Here is an 18,564-nt window from a genome sequence, read left to right as displayed (position 1 = left end):
TAACATGACATGATACTACGGTTCAAGATTTATGTATGAATTGTTTTGCGTATTATTGTTTTACTTATTATGGAGCTACCTATAAATCCATCAAAATAAGTTACGATACTTTTTCTGTCAATTCCGTTTATGTGATTTTTTTTTTTGCTAATAGTGCATGCATATTGCTTATTTTAAATGATTACACAACTATACACTATCTAAATACCGATCTTTCGCTGGAGTTACGTTTCTATTAATTCCATTTTCGGTCCCTTAGGCTATATAGTTTTACTTAAAAGACCAGTTTGGGATGGAATTTTCCTGCCTTTTGTGACTAAGCTGGAGGAGTGTGTAGGTGGTTTATACCAGTTTCCTCGGTATAAAAATCATCTAGGTTCATTTTCTGGGACTCTGAATATATATATATTCCTATGTGATGCTGCATGTAGATGAAGCGCGGAGGAGTTACAGTATCACAACTAATATGGCAGACATACCCATCCAAAAAAATAGTGAGCCACCGGTTTCTGTCGGTAGGTTCACCATCAATCCATTAATCGGTACTGAGGACAGCGGTAAACACCACTATGAGGACAACACCACCCTGCAAGCAGGTGGTGGCAACACCAACACTTTCCAGATGAGGACCTTTGGCTACAACACATTGGATGCGGTGCCCAAGTACGACCACTATGCCAACAGCTACCTGCCCGGCCAGTCCAAAACCGTCCGACCGACCCTGGCTCATCTGCACACACTCATGATGGTATTTAATTAATTTATTAATGACTTAACTTGATGTAGCGTATTAGCACTACTGGGATGAAACATTTCGCAAAGGAAATCACGACAGAAAAGCGCCAAGTTCAGCATTGTGGAACTTAAAATATACATAGCTTTGGGAGTATATGCAAAACTTTTAACACTTCAAGAGTTACAGAAGTGTAACTTGTATAATGTGTCAGTGTGAGCATCCTACATGTTGATATATTCAATAGGTTTAAATTAGGAATTACCCCCGATCCATATAGATAAATATCAATCACTGTAGTTGTAAGCTGAACATAATTCTTAACAGCTGGAACCGCGTAATGAGGTATTCATTTGTAAGTAGCTTCTGAGTCAGGGAAAAAAAAACTATAACGAATGATGCACAAAAGAGGAGTAACGGGAATATTTTACTGATTGTTTACCTCAGGTTTCAAAAGTATATATTCATAAAACTTCATAGGGATACAATTCATGTCTGAACATCCAGGTAGAAAGTTGCACAGAGCACGTATTTACAGCACAGACAGAGCAATGAAATCACTGCTGAGAGGTAGAAGTAGCCAGTCCTGGTGACAAATAAAACAGAGCTGTCAAACAGTATGACACCGTTCAAAAAGAACCTGGGCGAGTGGATGGGGCACCCTAAATTCTTACCAAGGATAGCGCACAAGGGCAGTCATTAATAAATACAATCTTGGGCATTGACTAGAGTATCTATGGTATTACATCGGGCTGAAAAGGCTAGGCTTGAAATGACCTCTGGGTCAATAGCCTAATAACCTTCTATGATCCTGTGAGTATTAGTAAGTACCACTGTTTAGGTATACTACAGGACAGAACACAGAAGTGCTACTAAGGGCAGTATAATTTGAAAGACGTTTGGGAATGGGAGAGTCAGCATATTAGCAAGTAACAGGCACATCTTTATTTGACTGGCTTAGGTGATCCTACAACAATTGCAGGTCAAGCCTCTTGTGTGGAGAGAGACTAGTCCTAGGTTTGAAAAAATGAAAACTGGAATAATTTTAGATGCTGTATGAGAGAACAGTCTGTTTTAGCAGTATGAGATTTTAAAAAAAACTTGTTCCCCTGGTCACGTTATCTGTTGTCAAAATCTTACTTATGGTTGAAGTGTCCCAGGACCTCAGCTTCTTTTTATAGGAGTAATCCATGAGCCAGGCATAGAGGCATTCAATTTTGCTTGCTGTCTAGGGTTGCCCAGTCCATCTCTTTGAGGATATAGCAGGTGTGGTCACTTGAAAAGGCACTAGCCGCAAATCTCATAACTACATTCCACATCTTGGTGTGGTTTCCCATATACTAATTTTAATAATAGGACCATAATGGCTACTTTGCACATCGATAAGAATGAAATAACTGCTTTTAAAAGTCAATTCTTTGTGAGATTTGGTTATTTATTTGTGATACCTAAAGGTCATCCTGTTATCAACAATGACACCATGTTATTGTACTAAGTCCACTAACTTTATAGTGGTAATGTCCTTTATCAGTATTTGTTACTCACATGCATTATTTGGATCAGGATGGCTAACCTCATGAATAAAATAGCTTTTGACTTTGCAGGGTTAAGATGAAGTCCACTGTCACTGAACTATCTGATAGGCTTTGAGGGGTTCCTTCTGGAATTGTGACAGAGTTATTGTGACAGATGAAGGAATTGTCATTCCTTCATGCAAACACAGAGGACATCAAAGGTATTCACACAGATCTCTAAAGAATTCTGTCAGCAGTTTTTTTTGGGACATTAGGTAAAAATCCAGTTTTGTAGCTTGAAAGAAGGTAGAGGCAGCGTCTTTACACAATCTAGCAAAAGAACCTGTTATGTCCAATTTCATCATCTGATAGATTAGAAACTGAACATCATGCTGTGCTGTTCTTGGGGGTTGTGGAGTTGCCAATGTTCTGTTTCTTTTGTAAAATGTCTTTTTAGAGTACAGTGAAGCAATAATATGAGCTGATGGACCTGGGGCTTTGGTTTATTTCTTAATCCAGCTTCAGGTTGTTTATTGTATCTCTCACTAAATAATGCCATTTGAATTACTCACATAGATTACAAGTGTCTTACAGTGTGCAGTATTTTCTCTTAATATACTTTTGACTCGGGGCAGACAACTAAAATAATATGTTGACTTAACTAAATATTGCCAAATCAATGTGCCTTTAACCTTGTGTGTGTGTGTGTGTGTGTGTGTGTGTGTGTGTGTGTGTGTGTGTGTGTGTGTGAATCAATAACTATATGCATATATGTATGCATGAATAATTGCATCCTATACATGAATAACTATAATTTTGATTGTGAATCTCCAGTTCTTTACTCTTCTGGGTACTTGTGTTGCAACTCCGGAACACATATTGCCTATAGTTGGGATTTAATGGACTTGTGATACTATACAAAACTGACTGATTATTTTTCTTGTAAACCTGATTCTTTTTGTCGTTATTTTTACTTCAGTTGAATGACTTAATTTACAGGGAACTCACTATTTCAAGCAAATTCACTGTTATATTTTCAGTTGTTTCACATTATGAGGAACATGTTATTTTAACCCACAGACAGTTTTGGTTTAGACCGATGGTATATACTGTGCACTATTTCATTTGTTACTTTTTAAAGTTTTGTAGTTTCTTGAAGACGTGCTAAAACTATGGTGAAAGCACTGATTTTTGCCTGTGCGTTTTACATTCAAAGAGTAATATTTCACACAAGTCATGAAGGCATGGAGTTTTGGGGAAAAAACATGTGTATGTATATATATATATATATATATATATATATATATATATATATATATATATATATATATATATAAAATGCCATTTGAATTACCCACATAGATTGCAAGTGTCTTACACACACAAACACACACATATAGATATACACATATAGCAGTAGCCAAAATAATAATTCTGCCCATTTATAAATTATAAATACATCTTGTATTTATAGGCATCCCTGTACACTGAAAGTTTGTTTTTAATTTAAACAGTTCATTATTTGGTGCACAAAATATGATTATACTAAGTTTGCTTCTGTCTGAGCATAATTGAAATTATATGCTCAATTTTCATTATGATTAGTGACATATTTATGGGATTTTGAAAGACAGTGCCATTTTCAGCTCCTGGAATCTGTATTCTTACATAGTGTTTTAGCTCAGGCAATGAACATCACCAATTCATTTTCTGACATTTCATTCTCATATACTCCCTTTACTAGTACAATAAACCCCCAAAATGTTGACAATTATGTAAACAGCTGTCCTGGTCAGTGTTGTTTGTAGTAGTTTGTTCTGCCCCATGTATACTCTCTGAAAAGCACCCCGAAGAAAGAACAATATGCAATTGTGTACTACCATGGGATGGGGATACATGTGAAGTGGTAGTAATGAAATTCTCAGTTGTAATATTGTGCAGTATGGATATGGAAATTTGAAATAATGAAACCCAACCTTGCTTCTTTACTGGATGCATATTACTCATTGATGGTCCACTTTTGTGACCCCACATATCCTAGCACTTATTTATACCCTATTGTATAAAGAAATGAACACAAATTCTTTAATGGTACAGCAGGGCAAATCATAATCAATTGTACAGCAAGAGTATAGACAGTGGAAATCTACAGCTGCTTATTACTTCTCCACTAGGTACTTACTTGAGCAAGTCACACCACTAGTAGTACATAAATAGAATGGCTATACAGAGTTATACAGAAGCATTCTATATATATTATTTAACCTCTGTTACTTTTTAAACATATTTTTCAATATTTTTTCAGTGTTTTAGAATTATTACTTAGAACTTTGCTACTTTATACTACCTTTGCATACAAAATGTATGTATTACTCATTGCAAAGTGATAATATATTTTCCATAGCTGTGTGAATACAGTGAATGCCTACATTCTGCATTTATTAGGGGAAAAAAGAAACAAAAGTATAACTTTTCAAATCCACATGGAACACTGTCTGCTGACTAAATTACAAATGGTAATTAGGAATAAGCCTAGTTTATAAGATTATTTTCAATCATATGGCTACAGATCCTCCCTGAGTCAGACATCCTGGGGAGTCAAGAAGAGAACAAGAGCAGAGAAAGAAGTAAAAGAAAAAACTCTCCCTTGATTTTATCAATAAATCTGTGCAGCGTTTGGAATATTTTTTGCATTTAAACAGAAAATAGACTCAATTACCCAAGTGATTTGCTGGGGGCAATATTTATATATTGTTTGTTAATTTATTTATTAACTGGGTAACCTCTACTATGTAGGTGTTCTTCTGAATCATTATATATTTATTGTTAGTTTGCTTATTTGTTAACTAGGTATGTAGACTGAGCCAGAGGACCATTTTCAACCATGGCCCACTACTCATACAGCAAAAACAAGACAACTATACAGTTTAAGAATCTGAAGTTACAGAGTCTATCTAAATGGTTATCCAAAATATGGATGCACAGTGACCATCAATATTTACTATTCATAATACAGTTAATGCATCTTACTAAAACAATGTGTTGTGCAGCTGTTTAGATACAAGTTCATAAATCAAGAAACACAGAAAGCAGCAAGAGCATAAAGAAACAGTGAAGAAGAGAAATCATGAATTAGAAGAAGAGATGTGGAAGTGGAGGGAAATGGAAGTGATATAAGGTTCTGGAGAGGGTAAAAGGGAGAGAGTGAAGGAGATGGTATTAGATAAAGTTAGTGGTCAAATAGGAAGAAGGTTATAATAAGAGGGATGAGCAGGGAGTATGTAAGAAATAGTTCCCCACTCACTTCAAATATTGACATCTGTCAAAACGCTGACATATGGCTCTTTCTTTTAAACAGTGGTCATCTCCGTATAAATTTAGGTACCTGTTTTCTCAGACTGAGGAAAGAGAGTTCAAGAGCTACAGTTCTAGGAAGGTAAAGGCTCTGCCATAAAACTTAAGTTTAGTGGCAGGTCATTGGAGAAGGACAGCCCTTTTAGCACAGTAGCAAAACTATAAGGAAATATTTTGTCACTGAGCAGTGGGGTATGGGAGTTGGGGGTGGGGTGGAGCAGTAACCATGGCAGAAACCTCTAGATGAGAAGAAGACTGGGATGGCTCTGCCAATATGTTCATCATCTGCTTGAACATTACACAGTATGCTCATTCTTAAGAGAGAAAAGCATGAACTTAGAATGCTGCTTAGAAGAATTTCCTGGATGGTGTTGTTTCCATTTGAGACAGTATGGAAAAGTAAAACACAGAATTCCCAGCTGAGGAATTAGGATACCTTTGTGAATAACTAATACTCCTCTAAGATCTTGAGGCAGCGAAACTTGAACCTTTCCCTACATTATTGCAGGTAAGTAGAAAACAGAATATTTACTCAGGTGGTATAGATGAGATATATTTACGGCAAAAGCATTGAACAAGAAAAAAAACAGCTCAAACCCTTACAGATAACTTTCATAGAAGCAATAGCAGTCTGTACTATGTTATCTCATCTGACAAATGATTGTGAGACTTAGCTTTAACAGAATAAAATGTATGCAGTTTATTAAGGTTGCAAGGTGTGTTTGAGGTAAGTAGAAAAAGCTGAGGTAGGGTATTAGCTAGACACCAAGGTACTCATTCTGGTGAACAGTTTTGGTATCACTGCAAGAATCTGGCAAAGTCATTCTAGAGGAAGTCTTCGTTTGCTTCAAAGGAGAAGGCTATTCTAGTGATGATGACCATATATATATATATATATATATATATATATATAAATATATATATATATATATATATATATATATAAATATATATATATATATATATATATATATATATATATATAAATATTTATATATATATATATTAGGACATTAACATCAGAAGGATTCAACTGAAGAGAATTAGTGATGCTGGATGACAGCAAATGGCCCAAGACAGAGACTTGCTGGAAATCAGCAGATCCTTCCAGGGAATAAAGTGCATGCCCAATGTTGATTCTATACTTTCTGCATGAAAGATAGTCTATGTGCTAAACACAAAATTTAGATACAAGAATAATCTGTCTTAGGAAAGAGTGGTTGGGATGGAAAACCACCCTGACAAAGTTGGTGAGGGCAGACCCTTTCAGTTAGCCAGTGCTTGTGTGGTTTATTCTGCAGTTAACAAGAAGGAAGATAGGTGCTCAGGTTCTGCGCACAGACTGAAACCTGTGTTGGAATCTTGAAAATATTCCATGGCACTCTAAATATTTTGTTGGTCAGTAATTACCTTCATTAGGATTCTGACTAGGGAAGGGAAATGAGCTTCTACTGGAAGAGAGGAGAGATGATTTAACTACCCTGGGTAGTAGAATAACAATAATATTATAGTTCAGAATGAGGACACAGCTAAATAGTGGGAGACTATGTGGAGGTACACATTTTGAGAAATCAGGGCTGAAGTCACTCAATGTCTTGGCAACCTGTGAGACAATGAGAGAAGATAGTTAATAGCTACCTTGTAGTCAGTTGTCTTGAATCTAAATTGATGATTAAGTAAATTTTAAGTAAACCAGCAACAGGTTCTAGGCTAAGCTTGGTAGTTATATGTAAACTAAGCAGAGGAATAAATCACTGCAGAAGGCATTAACATGGTCAGGGTGGTTAGTCAGATAATGTTTTTAGTTCCTTTAGTTGTATAAGGCAGATCAAGATTAATTTTATCAAAAAGAGGAGTAGTTGTGGATGATAATTAATAAAGAGATGAAGGAATTTATTTGGGAGGGGACGAGGGCAAGAGTTAAGTGGAATAAGATGATTTTTCCCTCAGAATGGTGGCATAGAATTACTTGATTTGAAGGGATAATTCAAAGCTAGCCAGTTAAGGTTTTCATATATCTATATCTATCTATATATATATATATATATATATATATATATATATATATATATATATACACACACACACTCACACACACGCGCGCACACACACACACACACACACACACACACACACACACACACACACACACACACACACACACACACACACACACACACACAGGATGCAAACAGAAGGTTATAAATCAAAGTGGAAAGGGATGTTGATGAAACAGGGAGGGAGTTCGAAAAGTAAGGAAAGTGCAGGATTCTGAATGTAAGTCCTTAAGGAGAACAGCAACAACCATGCAGAATATTAAAGTAGCAGAAAGTCCTCCAAGAACTAAGTCAATTCAGGAATGGAGAAAGGAAATGACTGCAAGAAGAGGTATAGAAAGTAGGCAAGATGTGTCTGAAATTTACTGGAGAAAACTAGCAAAGGAACCAAAGTATTGGGAGCAAATAACTAGAATGGGAAAGGGAATAGAGTGAGATGAGTCCCAGAAATATACATGTCAGACTAGAGACTGCCTTCAGAACTAGGTATTGATATCAGAGTACAGGCAAAGTGAAAGGGATATGGGAAGGGGAAGTGGAAGACCTGCCTTGGTAAATTATTAAGTCTAGAGTAGAAGCTGCTATTAAAAATTATGTTTAGCAGAGTACATAAAATATTGGATGATCACTGTCAGAATCAATCAGAGGAGGTTAGAAAACATTGGGGAGCGAGATCAGAAAGGCAATATACAAACAATGGAAGGACATCTGTATGATTCCAAAGTATGCAAAAACTTCATAAGGTTTAGGATTTCGGCTTGGAGTTGTCCAACCTTTGGAACACGCTTCCTATTCTTGTTAAATGAAGCCCCTCCTTGGCCCCATTTAAGCACAGTTTGGACGATTGGATGGGTAACCGGAAATTCACCCCGGGAGTTTCACCTGTGTCCCTCTTGGACAGGAGCAATAGGTGCTGATTTTAGTGTCTGCTTGAACCAGACACCCTTGGGAACACGGGTTGAACTTGGCTAGCCTAGTAATCTTCTATGATCCTATGAATTGTTTGCATGGGTATGTTTACATCTGAAGCAGACTTCAAACAATTCTTCTTCAGGTAGATAGCAAATGCTGAAGGTGTGATGGGAAAAGAAAACATAACTGGGAACATATTTTTGGGAGGGGGGGTGTAACAAGCTGATATAATTTAAAAATTCCCTGTGAAGATAGGTAAAGGCTGCCAGCCTAGCCAGATAAAATTTTGTAGATAATTCTGTCATTTGTAAATATTAATGTAAGCCACAGGCTTGTTCTCTTAAATATGAAAAGACTGCATTGGATATTGAACTGCAAAAATATAACAACAGTGCACTCTGCTGTAACAAAGCTGATAAGTCAGTTCTTTGATGCCAAAATTTGGAGCCACTATGTCTAGAGGGAGGCATCCTGCCTATTGTTGTAAGACCAGAGTTAATGGCTAGAATTTGCATGTATAAATTCTTTATTGCTCTGGTTTCTGACCAGGTATAAAGAATGTAAATGTAGTTTCTGTTAGCCTGGGAACACCAGAGAAGTGTGAAGAATGATGTAATGTAAAGCAGCTCTGTGTTATCGATTTAAAGAGAGAGAATCAGAGAACTCTGAGCATTTTTGTCTTGAGAACATCCAACATCGCCAGCACTGCCTGTTTCTTTATTTAAGTTTATTTTAGAACTGTGTTTTCTCTTAGATATAGCTAGGAACTAGGAAGATTAGACTAGTTTGTGTTTCTGTGATATCAGAACTTTTGCTACTGTATTATTTTAAGTATTTCTCAGTGATCTCTGCACTCTTAACTAGCACTGTGTAGTAAGAAGCATTGTCTTGTGTTTTTATTATTTATTATTAAATATTTTAACCCTTAACTATGACTGTTTTATGTAGAGTTAATTTAAGCTGTAGAGTACATTGCATGTATATAGCGATACTGTACCAAGTCACTCTAATAAGCCTTGACTGTTCAGTCACACTTATCATTTGAATAATAATATTGCACAGTAATAATTGGACACCCTTTCAGAAGGGCCTTTGAGTAGCTGATATTAGTGGGTGGTGGCAGCTGGTACTACCTTTTAGACTGGGCAGAAAAGGGGCACAGCTGGAGAATTTGTGCCAGCCTTCCCCAGGAGTGTCTGTGTGGTTGTATATAACTCTTATCTCAAAGTGTGTGTGTGTCAGCTACTTGGAAAGGGACACAAAGCACTGGTTGGACAGAGTGAGTGCTGGATGCATTAGCTTGCCCACTAGGCTGAGATCTGAACCCTATAGCTGTGCCAGTGGGGAGTTTTATTGGGGACCAGGAGAGAAATGAGAACTCAGCCCCAGACTGACTGATCACTGTGTGTTCTTAAGGGAAATTGTACTTTATTGTGTGTGTATTTATTATCCTTTCCCTATATGGACACCTCTCACTGGTGTTAGTGGTGAGGATTGAGGCTCCTTGATTACTAGGCCAGTGCATGAGCATCACATTCCCTACATCGTATTTTGTCAGAAATGTTTGGGGAGCAGATCATTGTAACTAAAGAAATGATTATTTTCAGCTGGGACTTAGGATCTGAATTGCCTAAATACTGTAAGTTCTTACAAAGTTTAATACTGCTGGCTGACAAAAGCAGTTGCTTAAAAAAAGGAAATAAAAATCTAAACTAACTATAATTGAAGCACTGAATATTATCAGTGAGATAAAGGAATTAGAGGTGTGATTTTTAGAAAAGGTAAGGTACAAGTTTCATAGAAATAAATCAAATTTGTGGGAATAATACATGCAGAATGATGTAGGGGAAGAAGAGTGAGGTTTAAGAGAAGGCAGGAATTGAGCAATATATATATATATATATATATATAATGATAATTGTTAAGAAAAAACATTTATGTATACTGCATGAAAGAATGTTAGTATGGTTTGTTTTCTTTTCATGCTCTAAAATGGGATTTAATAAAGATGTTAAATAGCTGGTTCGTTAGATGATCTGTAAGTCTTAAATGGAAGTTAGATTTTATTGTTGACCTCCCCATAAGTTTCTTTACTTCATTACAGTAAGACTGAGAATGTGAATGCTTTTTAAGTGAGAGGAACACTATTTTCATTTGGTTTGCCTCAGTCTGATCAGCTGCCTAAGAGATCTTTGGTGAAGTAAATATGCCTACAAGCCCTCATCCTATGACTAGAGATAGGAAAATGGCATTTTATATTAAATTTCCTTTGCTTGATGGCAGTGGGAGTTTTTAAGCTTATGTAGTCTGCCTGTTTGAGTGCATTTAACATTTATGCCCCTTCCATTTATACTTAACCACCCCTACACTTTTTTCTATCTGTCCCATGCCCTTTTAATTGGTTCTGTGGATTCTCTTTCATTTCTGTACCTCCTCCTTGTCCTCTTTTCCTTCCTGTTTAAGATGACCTCTGCACTTCTCCATGACAACATCTTGTGAACCAATGTTATGTCCCCCCTTGTTTCTTCTAGTCAGCAGTGAGAAGAGCTCCGCCTCTTCCACCATGAGGTCATATCACTTCTCCACCATCCCATGGATCTTTCTGGTGGTTTTCTTCTGGATTGCATCCAGCAGCCTGATGCCCCTTCCTTATATGGCTTGAATAACTGTATGCTGTGGTCAAGAAGTGGGCTGACCGTTTGTAGACTGACCTACATAACCTCTCTTTAGTCTATCTCCCTGAAGGGATACCCCAGAATTCTGTTTGTTACTGCCACTGTTCTCTCACCCTGCTATGGGTGGTTCAGTTCAGGCAGCATGAACACCCCCAGATTCTTTTCCTGAACTGTTGCCACCAGTTCTACTCCCTATACTGATACTTCACACCGGGGTTATTGTAATCTTGGTGTAGTACTTTACATTTTGTTTGTACTGAACCTTGGCTGCCACCTTTCTGCCTTTCCAAATCTGTCTCAAGGCTCTTTTCAGATCCTCCATTGCTGCAATTACTTTGTGTCATAAACAAAAAGGGTAATCTTTTTCTCTATTCAATCAAATATGTCTGAGGGAAACACACTGAAGAGTAATGGACCCAAGACAGACCCCTGTGGTACTCCACTAGTCACTTTGCTAATTCCTGATACTGTCCCTATCAGCGCAACCCTCTGTATCCTACAATTCATACATGCAGCTGTCCAGTTCTGTAGGCTTGGTCCTGCCCCCTAGTCTTTCCATGTTTCAGTTGTCTGCCATTTGTGTTGGACCAAACTGAAAGCCTTGCTGAGGCCCTGGTAGGCCATGTCTACTGGTATTCCATTGTCAATTTCACCTTAACCTTAAGAAAACAGAATTTACTGACAGCTCTTTCTGGCCATGAACCCGTGTTAGTAGTTGGCTGGAGGCTGTTGTCCTCTAGAATAGCTATCAGCCTTATCCTCAAGATTTTGTCCATGACTTCCATTGCCACTTTCATTAATCTGGCTGGCCTGTAGTTTCCTGGATTTTTTCATGCCTCCCCTCACCCCCTTATACAAGGATATCACACATGGAAGAGCTCTCAGATCATGTGGCCCAGGCAGGTATGACCCTAGCCCTGAGTAGTATCCTGCCTTCGCCCAGAATGATACCACAGTATAAGGACAAAATGATTGACTTCAACAATTGGCTAAGTTTCTGGTGTCATTCGAAGGGGATCCAGTATCTGTCTGCCTGGGACGACATGACTGACAAACCACGATGCTTTGCCAGAGATGGTCTGCACCTGTTGCCCTTGGGATTCAGGTTACTGGCTAAGGCTCTTGCCACCCCTATAGTGCCTTTTTTAGGGAAGGCTCAAAGGACAAAGCCACCACCGTAACAGATAATAAGCATGCAAAATCTGAAGGTAATGCTACTCAATGCTCGAAGTCGAAACCTCAAAATGCACTCTCTCGAAGCACTCCTAAAAATGGAGAACATCGTTATCTGTGCAGTAACTGAGACCTGGTTCAAGGCTCCAGAGTGCACCCCTGCAATACCAGGCTAGAACTTTTACCACATTTTTTGGCCACCAAACCAGGACCGAAGCACTAAAGACAGAGGAGTGTCCATATTCACCAAGGATATTCACACCTCCAGGCTAGTTGTCCAAAACAATGCATCTGAAATCCTACAATTGCAACTAACACTAGGTAAGATTGCAATCCAAATTGTAGCTTGCTACAGATCCCCCACCATGCTCCAAGATTTTCACTACACCTTTCTAAACATACTGGAAAAATATTAAGATACAACTAAACACCCTAATACTGGGTGATTTCAACTACCCTGCCATTAATTGGGAAAACTACTCGGGTACCAACACCTTTGCCCAATGGTTCTTGGAATTCATAAATTCCAGTGCTCTGGATCAATTAATCTATAGTCCCACCAGGGGCTCAAATATCCTAGACCTGGTTATTACCAACATGGGAGATTGATGCTCCATACCAGTGGTCACCCCTCGTTGTTCAGGTCTGATAAGTTAATCACCCTTGACGTCCACATCCCTCCCCCACCCCCAAGTAGGGAAACCTCCATAAAAAAACTTCTCCAAAGCCAACTTCATGCTACTCAAGTCAGAAGTGATAAGCTTCATGACACCCATGCAGACGGGAACTGAAAGTTCGACTGCTGAATCCTACACTAAGGTGCTGTACGAGCACATCCACTCATGCATGAATCATGCCACTCCAAATAGAACCAAGACGGTCTCCTCTAAAAAAGGAACCCAATCTGGTGGTCCCCTGCCATAAATAAACTATACAACAGAAGGAAAAAACTGTTGCAGAAAAGATGAAAATCCCAGGATGCAAAAAACTCCCTTACCAGCCTCAGTAAGAAGCTGAAATCCCTCATAAAATCCTCCAAAGCTAGTTACGAAAATAAAATTGCCAAAGATTCCAAGGACAACCACAAGGCATTCTATAGTTATGTCAAGAATCTAAATGGCAATGCTCAGATCTTCTCTGAGTTACAACAGAATGGCATTAAATATACTGATCCCAAGGATATTGCCAATATCCTGGCAGATCGATTCAGTGCCAACTTCACCCACTAAAGGGCCCATCTCAATACCAAAAGATTGCCAAATTCTGGTAATCAGAGCCACATATAAAAACGCACTCTCCAAAGCTAAGAATACAGCATCCATGGGACCAGACGACATTATGGGCTGTGTACTACATGAACTACAAAATGAACTGGCACCTCACCTAAGTGTCATGTTTAATCATAGCCTCACCTCAGGCTTCATGCCCAATGAGTGGCGCACAGCTACAGTTATCCCACTCAACAAGGGGGGATCCACCTTGGATCCAGGGGAACTATTGTCCCATCAGTCTGATGAGCCTGATCTGCACAGCCATGGAATGCATTATCATGGAACGTATAAACAAAGTCATTGACAACCTTCAGACACTGGACCCCACCCAGTTTGGTTTCATAAAGGGCCAATCTTGTCTCCTCAGCCTGATTGACTTCTTCGAATCAGTATCCAGAGCCGAGGATGAGGGTAAGGTGGTCCACACAGCCTATCTGGACCTCACCAAGGTCTTCAACACCATTCCCCACTCTGGAATCATAGATAAACTTACTAAGCTGGGCATTACTCCCTATGTCACTCGATGGGTTGCCAACTGGCTTACCGACAGAACCCACACTTTAAAAGTAGCTGACTCAAAATCCAACTCCAGACAAGTGACAAGTGGGGTACCTCAGGGTTCAGTCCTGGGACCGCTTTTGTTTATCATCTACTTCTCTGAAGCACAGGCTTGCACTAAGGGACTCTGGCTAACAAAGTTCACAGATGACTGCAAACTGGGAACCATTACTGAATCCCCAAATGATGTGGATATTCTACAAAAGGGCCTTACAGAAACAGATGCTTGGTGCCAGAGCCATGGGCTCAAGCTCAATGCCAAGAAATCCAACTCCAGACAAGTGACAAGTGGGGTACCTCAGGGTTCAGTCCTGGGACCGCTCTTGTTTATCATCTACTTCTCTGAAGTACAGGCCTGCACTAAGGGACTCTGGCTAACAAAGTTCACAGATGACTGCAAACTGGGAACCGTTATTGAATCCCCAAATGATGTGGATATTCTACAAAAGGGCCTTACAGAAACAGATGCTTGGTGCCAGAGCCATGGGTTCAAGCTCAATGCCAAGAAATGTATAGTTATCCCCTTTGGGAAAAAACATATACCCATGAATTATCACAAAAGTGGCAGTACACTAAACACTGAAAGTGTGATAAGAGACTTAGGGACACAGGTGGACAGTGGTCTCACCTTCGATAACCACATAGCCACAACAGTCAGGAAATCCTTCTATGTGGCACACCTCATCACTAAGGGCTTTTCATCCAGAAAAAAGGAGGTCATTGTCCCACTGTACTCACCCCTCATTAGACCCATTATAGAGTACAATGCCCCATTTGTTATGTACCTCACAAGACATCTGCAACAACTGGAAAGGCCACATAAATACCTCACTAAAAGAATCGCAGGCCTAAAGCAGATGCCCTATGCTGACCATCTGAAAAAACTCCAGCTACAGTCTGTCTCATATCGCCTACTCAGAGGCGATCTCTGCTTAACATATAAGGCCATGTCAGACCCAGTGCTGTTGGACATGTTACACTTAAAGAAATCCCAATCCCTCAGAGCCACATGCTCCAGAGATCTAAACCTGGTCATCACAATGAACAAAACATGCTGGAGGGATAGGTTCCTGACCCAGAGACTCACAATACTCTGGGATAGACTGCCCATACATGTCAAGCTGAGTGCCTCTTTGGCCCTCTTCAAAATATATCTTGCCGACTGGATGGGAGATTGGAAATTCACCCTGGGGGTCACCCGGCTAGACAGGGGACCAGGGAAGTAAATATTCTGGGGAGAAATAGCTAGGGAATTGTTATGGCTAGGCTTGTATAGGCCCTAGGACCGATAGCCTAGTACCAACCTATGAACCTATGAACCTATGCTACTTTCCATTTCTCTGGCACTTCTGCACTACACTGTTAAGTATTGAAGATCTACATCAAGAGGTCTGCCACCACACTTTCTAGTAATGAGAACTCTGTGAGCTATCCAGTTTGGTGATTGTGCTTTATTTTCCTTAATTATTTATGGGAGAGATCATTGTTTTGTAGAGCTTAATAAGAAAAGAGTTGACATTCAGAAGAAATGTTTAGCTCTTACTTGAAGTGGTAATTACTGCTAACTGATTTTTTATTGTGGTCTATTTTCAGAAAATGCATATAGTATCTACTTATACTTCTCAAATACATATTTTTGCAGTGCAGTTTTGTGCAGATGTATGTATTTGAGATAAATATATAGCCATATTCTGTGACACTAGGTAAAAATAAAAAAAACATTGGCTCATGGTAATTACTGCTTTACATAAGTTCTAAGCATTCCTGAATACCCCTGCACCACAGTTTCTTCTCAAATAAGTGCCCTTCAACAGCATGATATTCACTTGCTGAAGGCTTCTACAAGAGAACTGGCCAGGAAATTACTTTATCCTTTCTGTAGGCCAAAAGAAGAGGGTAGGTCAGTGGTCACACCTTATTATGGCAGTAGGAAATGAAGGCACCTGACTGTCTCTGGGTGGCTTATGTATCTGTGTTTGTGAATGATTACCAGTTAGGATGTTAGGTCTAAGGGGCTCCAAGAATCCCCAGACTAGCTTAAGATCATGCATGGTCTTCATAAGTATTGGGCCGAGTGGGCAAGGTATATTGGTATTAAGGTCCCTAGTGAGAAGATTAGTTTTTGGCTCCAAGTTTTGACAGTTTCAGCAGCATGAGATACAAACTGTTGAGTTGAAATTGAAAGGGTAAATAGAGATGCAACATGTCCTTTTGAGAATTATAGTCTTAGAAAACAACTGGTCAGGAACATATTCAGCAGCTGCTTCTGACTCATTCATAAGGGTGTACTATACAGGGAATGACTTCTTTGATAAGGAGAACAGTTCTGCCACCTATGCTGTAATTGGGCCTGTTTTACCAAAAGAGGAAGTAATTAGTTATCCAAACGACCAGAGAAAACATGCCTGGCTTAAGACAGAATTCAGAGATCCTTAGAATAGGTGTAAACTATGTAGCAAGTCAGATATCCAGAAAATTTACTTTGTTAAGAATGCAACCAACATTTATTTGGGCAATTTTAAGGTCAACCTGATGGGATGCTAGTGGAGTAGGGAACTGCAGATACTTCAAGAAGATGATCAGAGGGCCAGCAATGAACTTAATATCATGAAAGCAGATGGTTAACTATTACCTACAGGAATCCAGAGATGCAATAATCTTTAGGACTGTATCTTCTGGTAAAAGTGAAAAACAAATATTCCATAAACTGTTTATATGGTTTGAGGATAATGTATTTAGCACAGAAAACATTTTCTAGTTAAGCAGAGAAGGTGTATGAGAGCAGGGATGCCTAGGAGTAGGAGACAGTAGGAAGGACACTGTAGCTGTAACTGATAATGTGTTTAGTAAAGCAGAGTAAATTACAAACCTTGATGTTCCATATGATGAGAGTAACTGAGGGAAGAGCAGCAAGCTGGGCATTGACAGAGTGCTGCAAGGGAGGTGGTACAAGGATAAGAAGGAAAATAAAATGTTTTGCATGTCCGTTAATAATTTTCTTGGCAACCAACTGGTAAGAACCACAAGGAAAGGCTGGTGTTGACTCAGTTTAGAAAGTTGCAGTTAATACATTTCTTGATAATGTGGCAATTTCCAAGATAAGCACTGTGAATCTATATGTATATATAAATCAGAAGGATTATGGTCAGGTTTTTAATGAAACTATGTTTTTATATTTTCAAGGAATGGATGACAAGAAATTCACCTTGTGAGTGGACTGAAGCAAGGCCAAAGAAGCAACTATTGACATCCACTTTGAGAATATATAATAATGGGTCTACTTTGTTTCATTGAAAGCTCATTTCACTGAATTTGAATTCACCCTGACCAAATTGCATGGTGCATTGTTGATACATTTTAACACAATTAACACAAGCAAATCTCACAAATACATTTCAGTGCAAACATCTGTGCAAATCAGCTTGATATGCAAATGACATATAATTATTTATAAAATTCCAGCTAGCTGTGCTGGAACAAGTCTTATATCCACTGCCCTGCTTCTCCCTGGCATGGCTGGCAGTACCTCTTATCACAACATGATTTAAGAGTTAAACAAACACCTGAGATTATGCAAGGAAACCTAACCTTATAAATTACAAAACTAGTTAACAGCAGGAGTGAATGCATGCAATGCTTATATTAAATATTAAGAGTATAAATAGCTGTTGACCAGGAAAGACCACAGTGCAATGTTGAGGGGGAGTAGGAAAGATGAATTAACCTGGGCTTTGTTACAGAGAGAAATGGTGTTCATGTAGACTGAATTCTACAGCAACCATCAGCTCTAATCCATTTGAGGGAATTTGAATAGAAACTCCATATCTGTGGAATAGCCTTGGGTAACTTCACTCATCTATGTGAAAGTTAAAAGGTGGTGATGGTGTGGTCAGGGAAATAGTTCTATTAATTTGTGATCTCAGATTATAAGTAATGTTAGCTCTAGATAGCTTGTCAGCAAGAGAGAGACAGTGGGATTTAAAAACTAGGTTACATATTTGTGAACTAAGCAAAAGATTAGTATGCTGGATGATGTGTGGCTGTCTAGCCATGGTAATAGTAGTACACTGATGATTATAAGCCTAGAGACTCTACTGACCACATTTCATAGAAGGTTAGCATTTTTAGTGAGATGAATGGACACCATCAGGAGGCAGCTACATGGAAGGGAAGGAGTAATGAGACATCTTGTACAACTTCAAATGGAATAAGTTTGTCTGTTGTGTGAATGTTATTCTTGCAAAGCTAATTTTTGTCATCTTATGAGCTAATTTTTATTAAGAAGTTGATTGCTTCACTTAGCATTTTTTTCACTTG

General features: G+C 38.7%; 1 protein-coding gene across 1 annotated transcript in view; it reads left to right on the top strand.

Moving 5' to 3' along the window:
• Nucleotides 1–466: 466 nt before the first annotated feature.
• Nucleotides 467–18,564, top strand: part of SLC12A3 (solute carrier family 12 member 3) — a 564,508-nt gene continuing 546,410 nt past the window's right edge. Inside the window, exons 1-4 of the mRNA XM_044079103.1 lie at nt 467–557; nt 594–748; nt 9,751–9,762; nt 12,982–13,003. Of these exons, the coding sequence (XP_043935038.1) occupies nt 467–557; nt 594–748; nt 9,751–9,762; nt 12,982–13,003 (280 nt within the window). The remainder of the gene's footprint in view (nt 558–593; nt 749–9,750; nt 9,763–12,981; nt 13,004–18,564) is intronic.

The sequence above is a fragment of the Protopterus annectens genome, chromosome 8.part0 (genome assembly GCF_019279795.1).
Source record: "Protopterus annectens isolate FY-2018-M chromosome 8.part0, PAN1.0, whole genome shotgun sequence".
Taxonomy (NCBI): domain Eukaryota; kingdom Metazoa; phylum Chordata; order Ceratodontiformes; family Protopteridae; genus Protopterus; species Protopterus annectens.
This window is presented reverse-complemented; position numbering and strand designations above follow the sequence as displayed.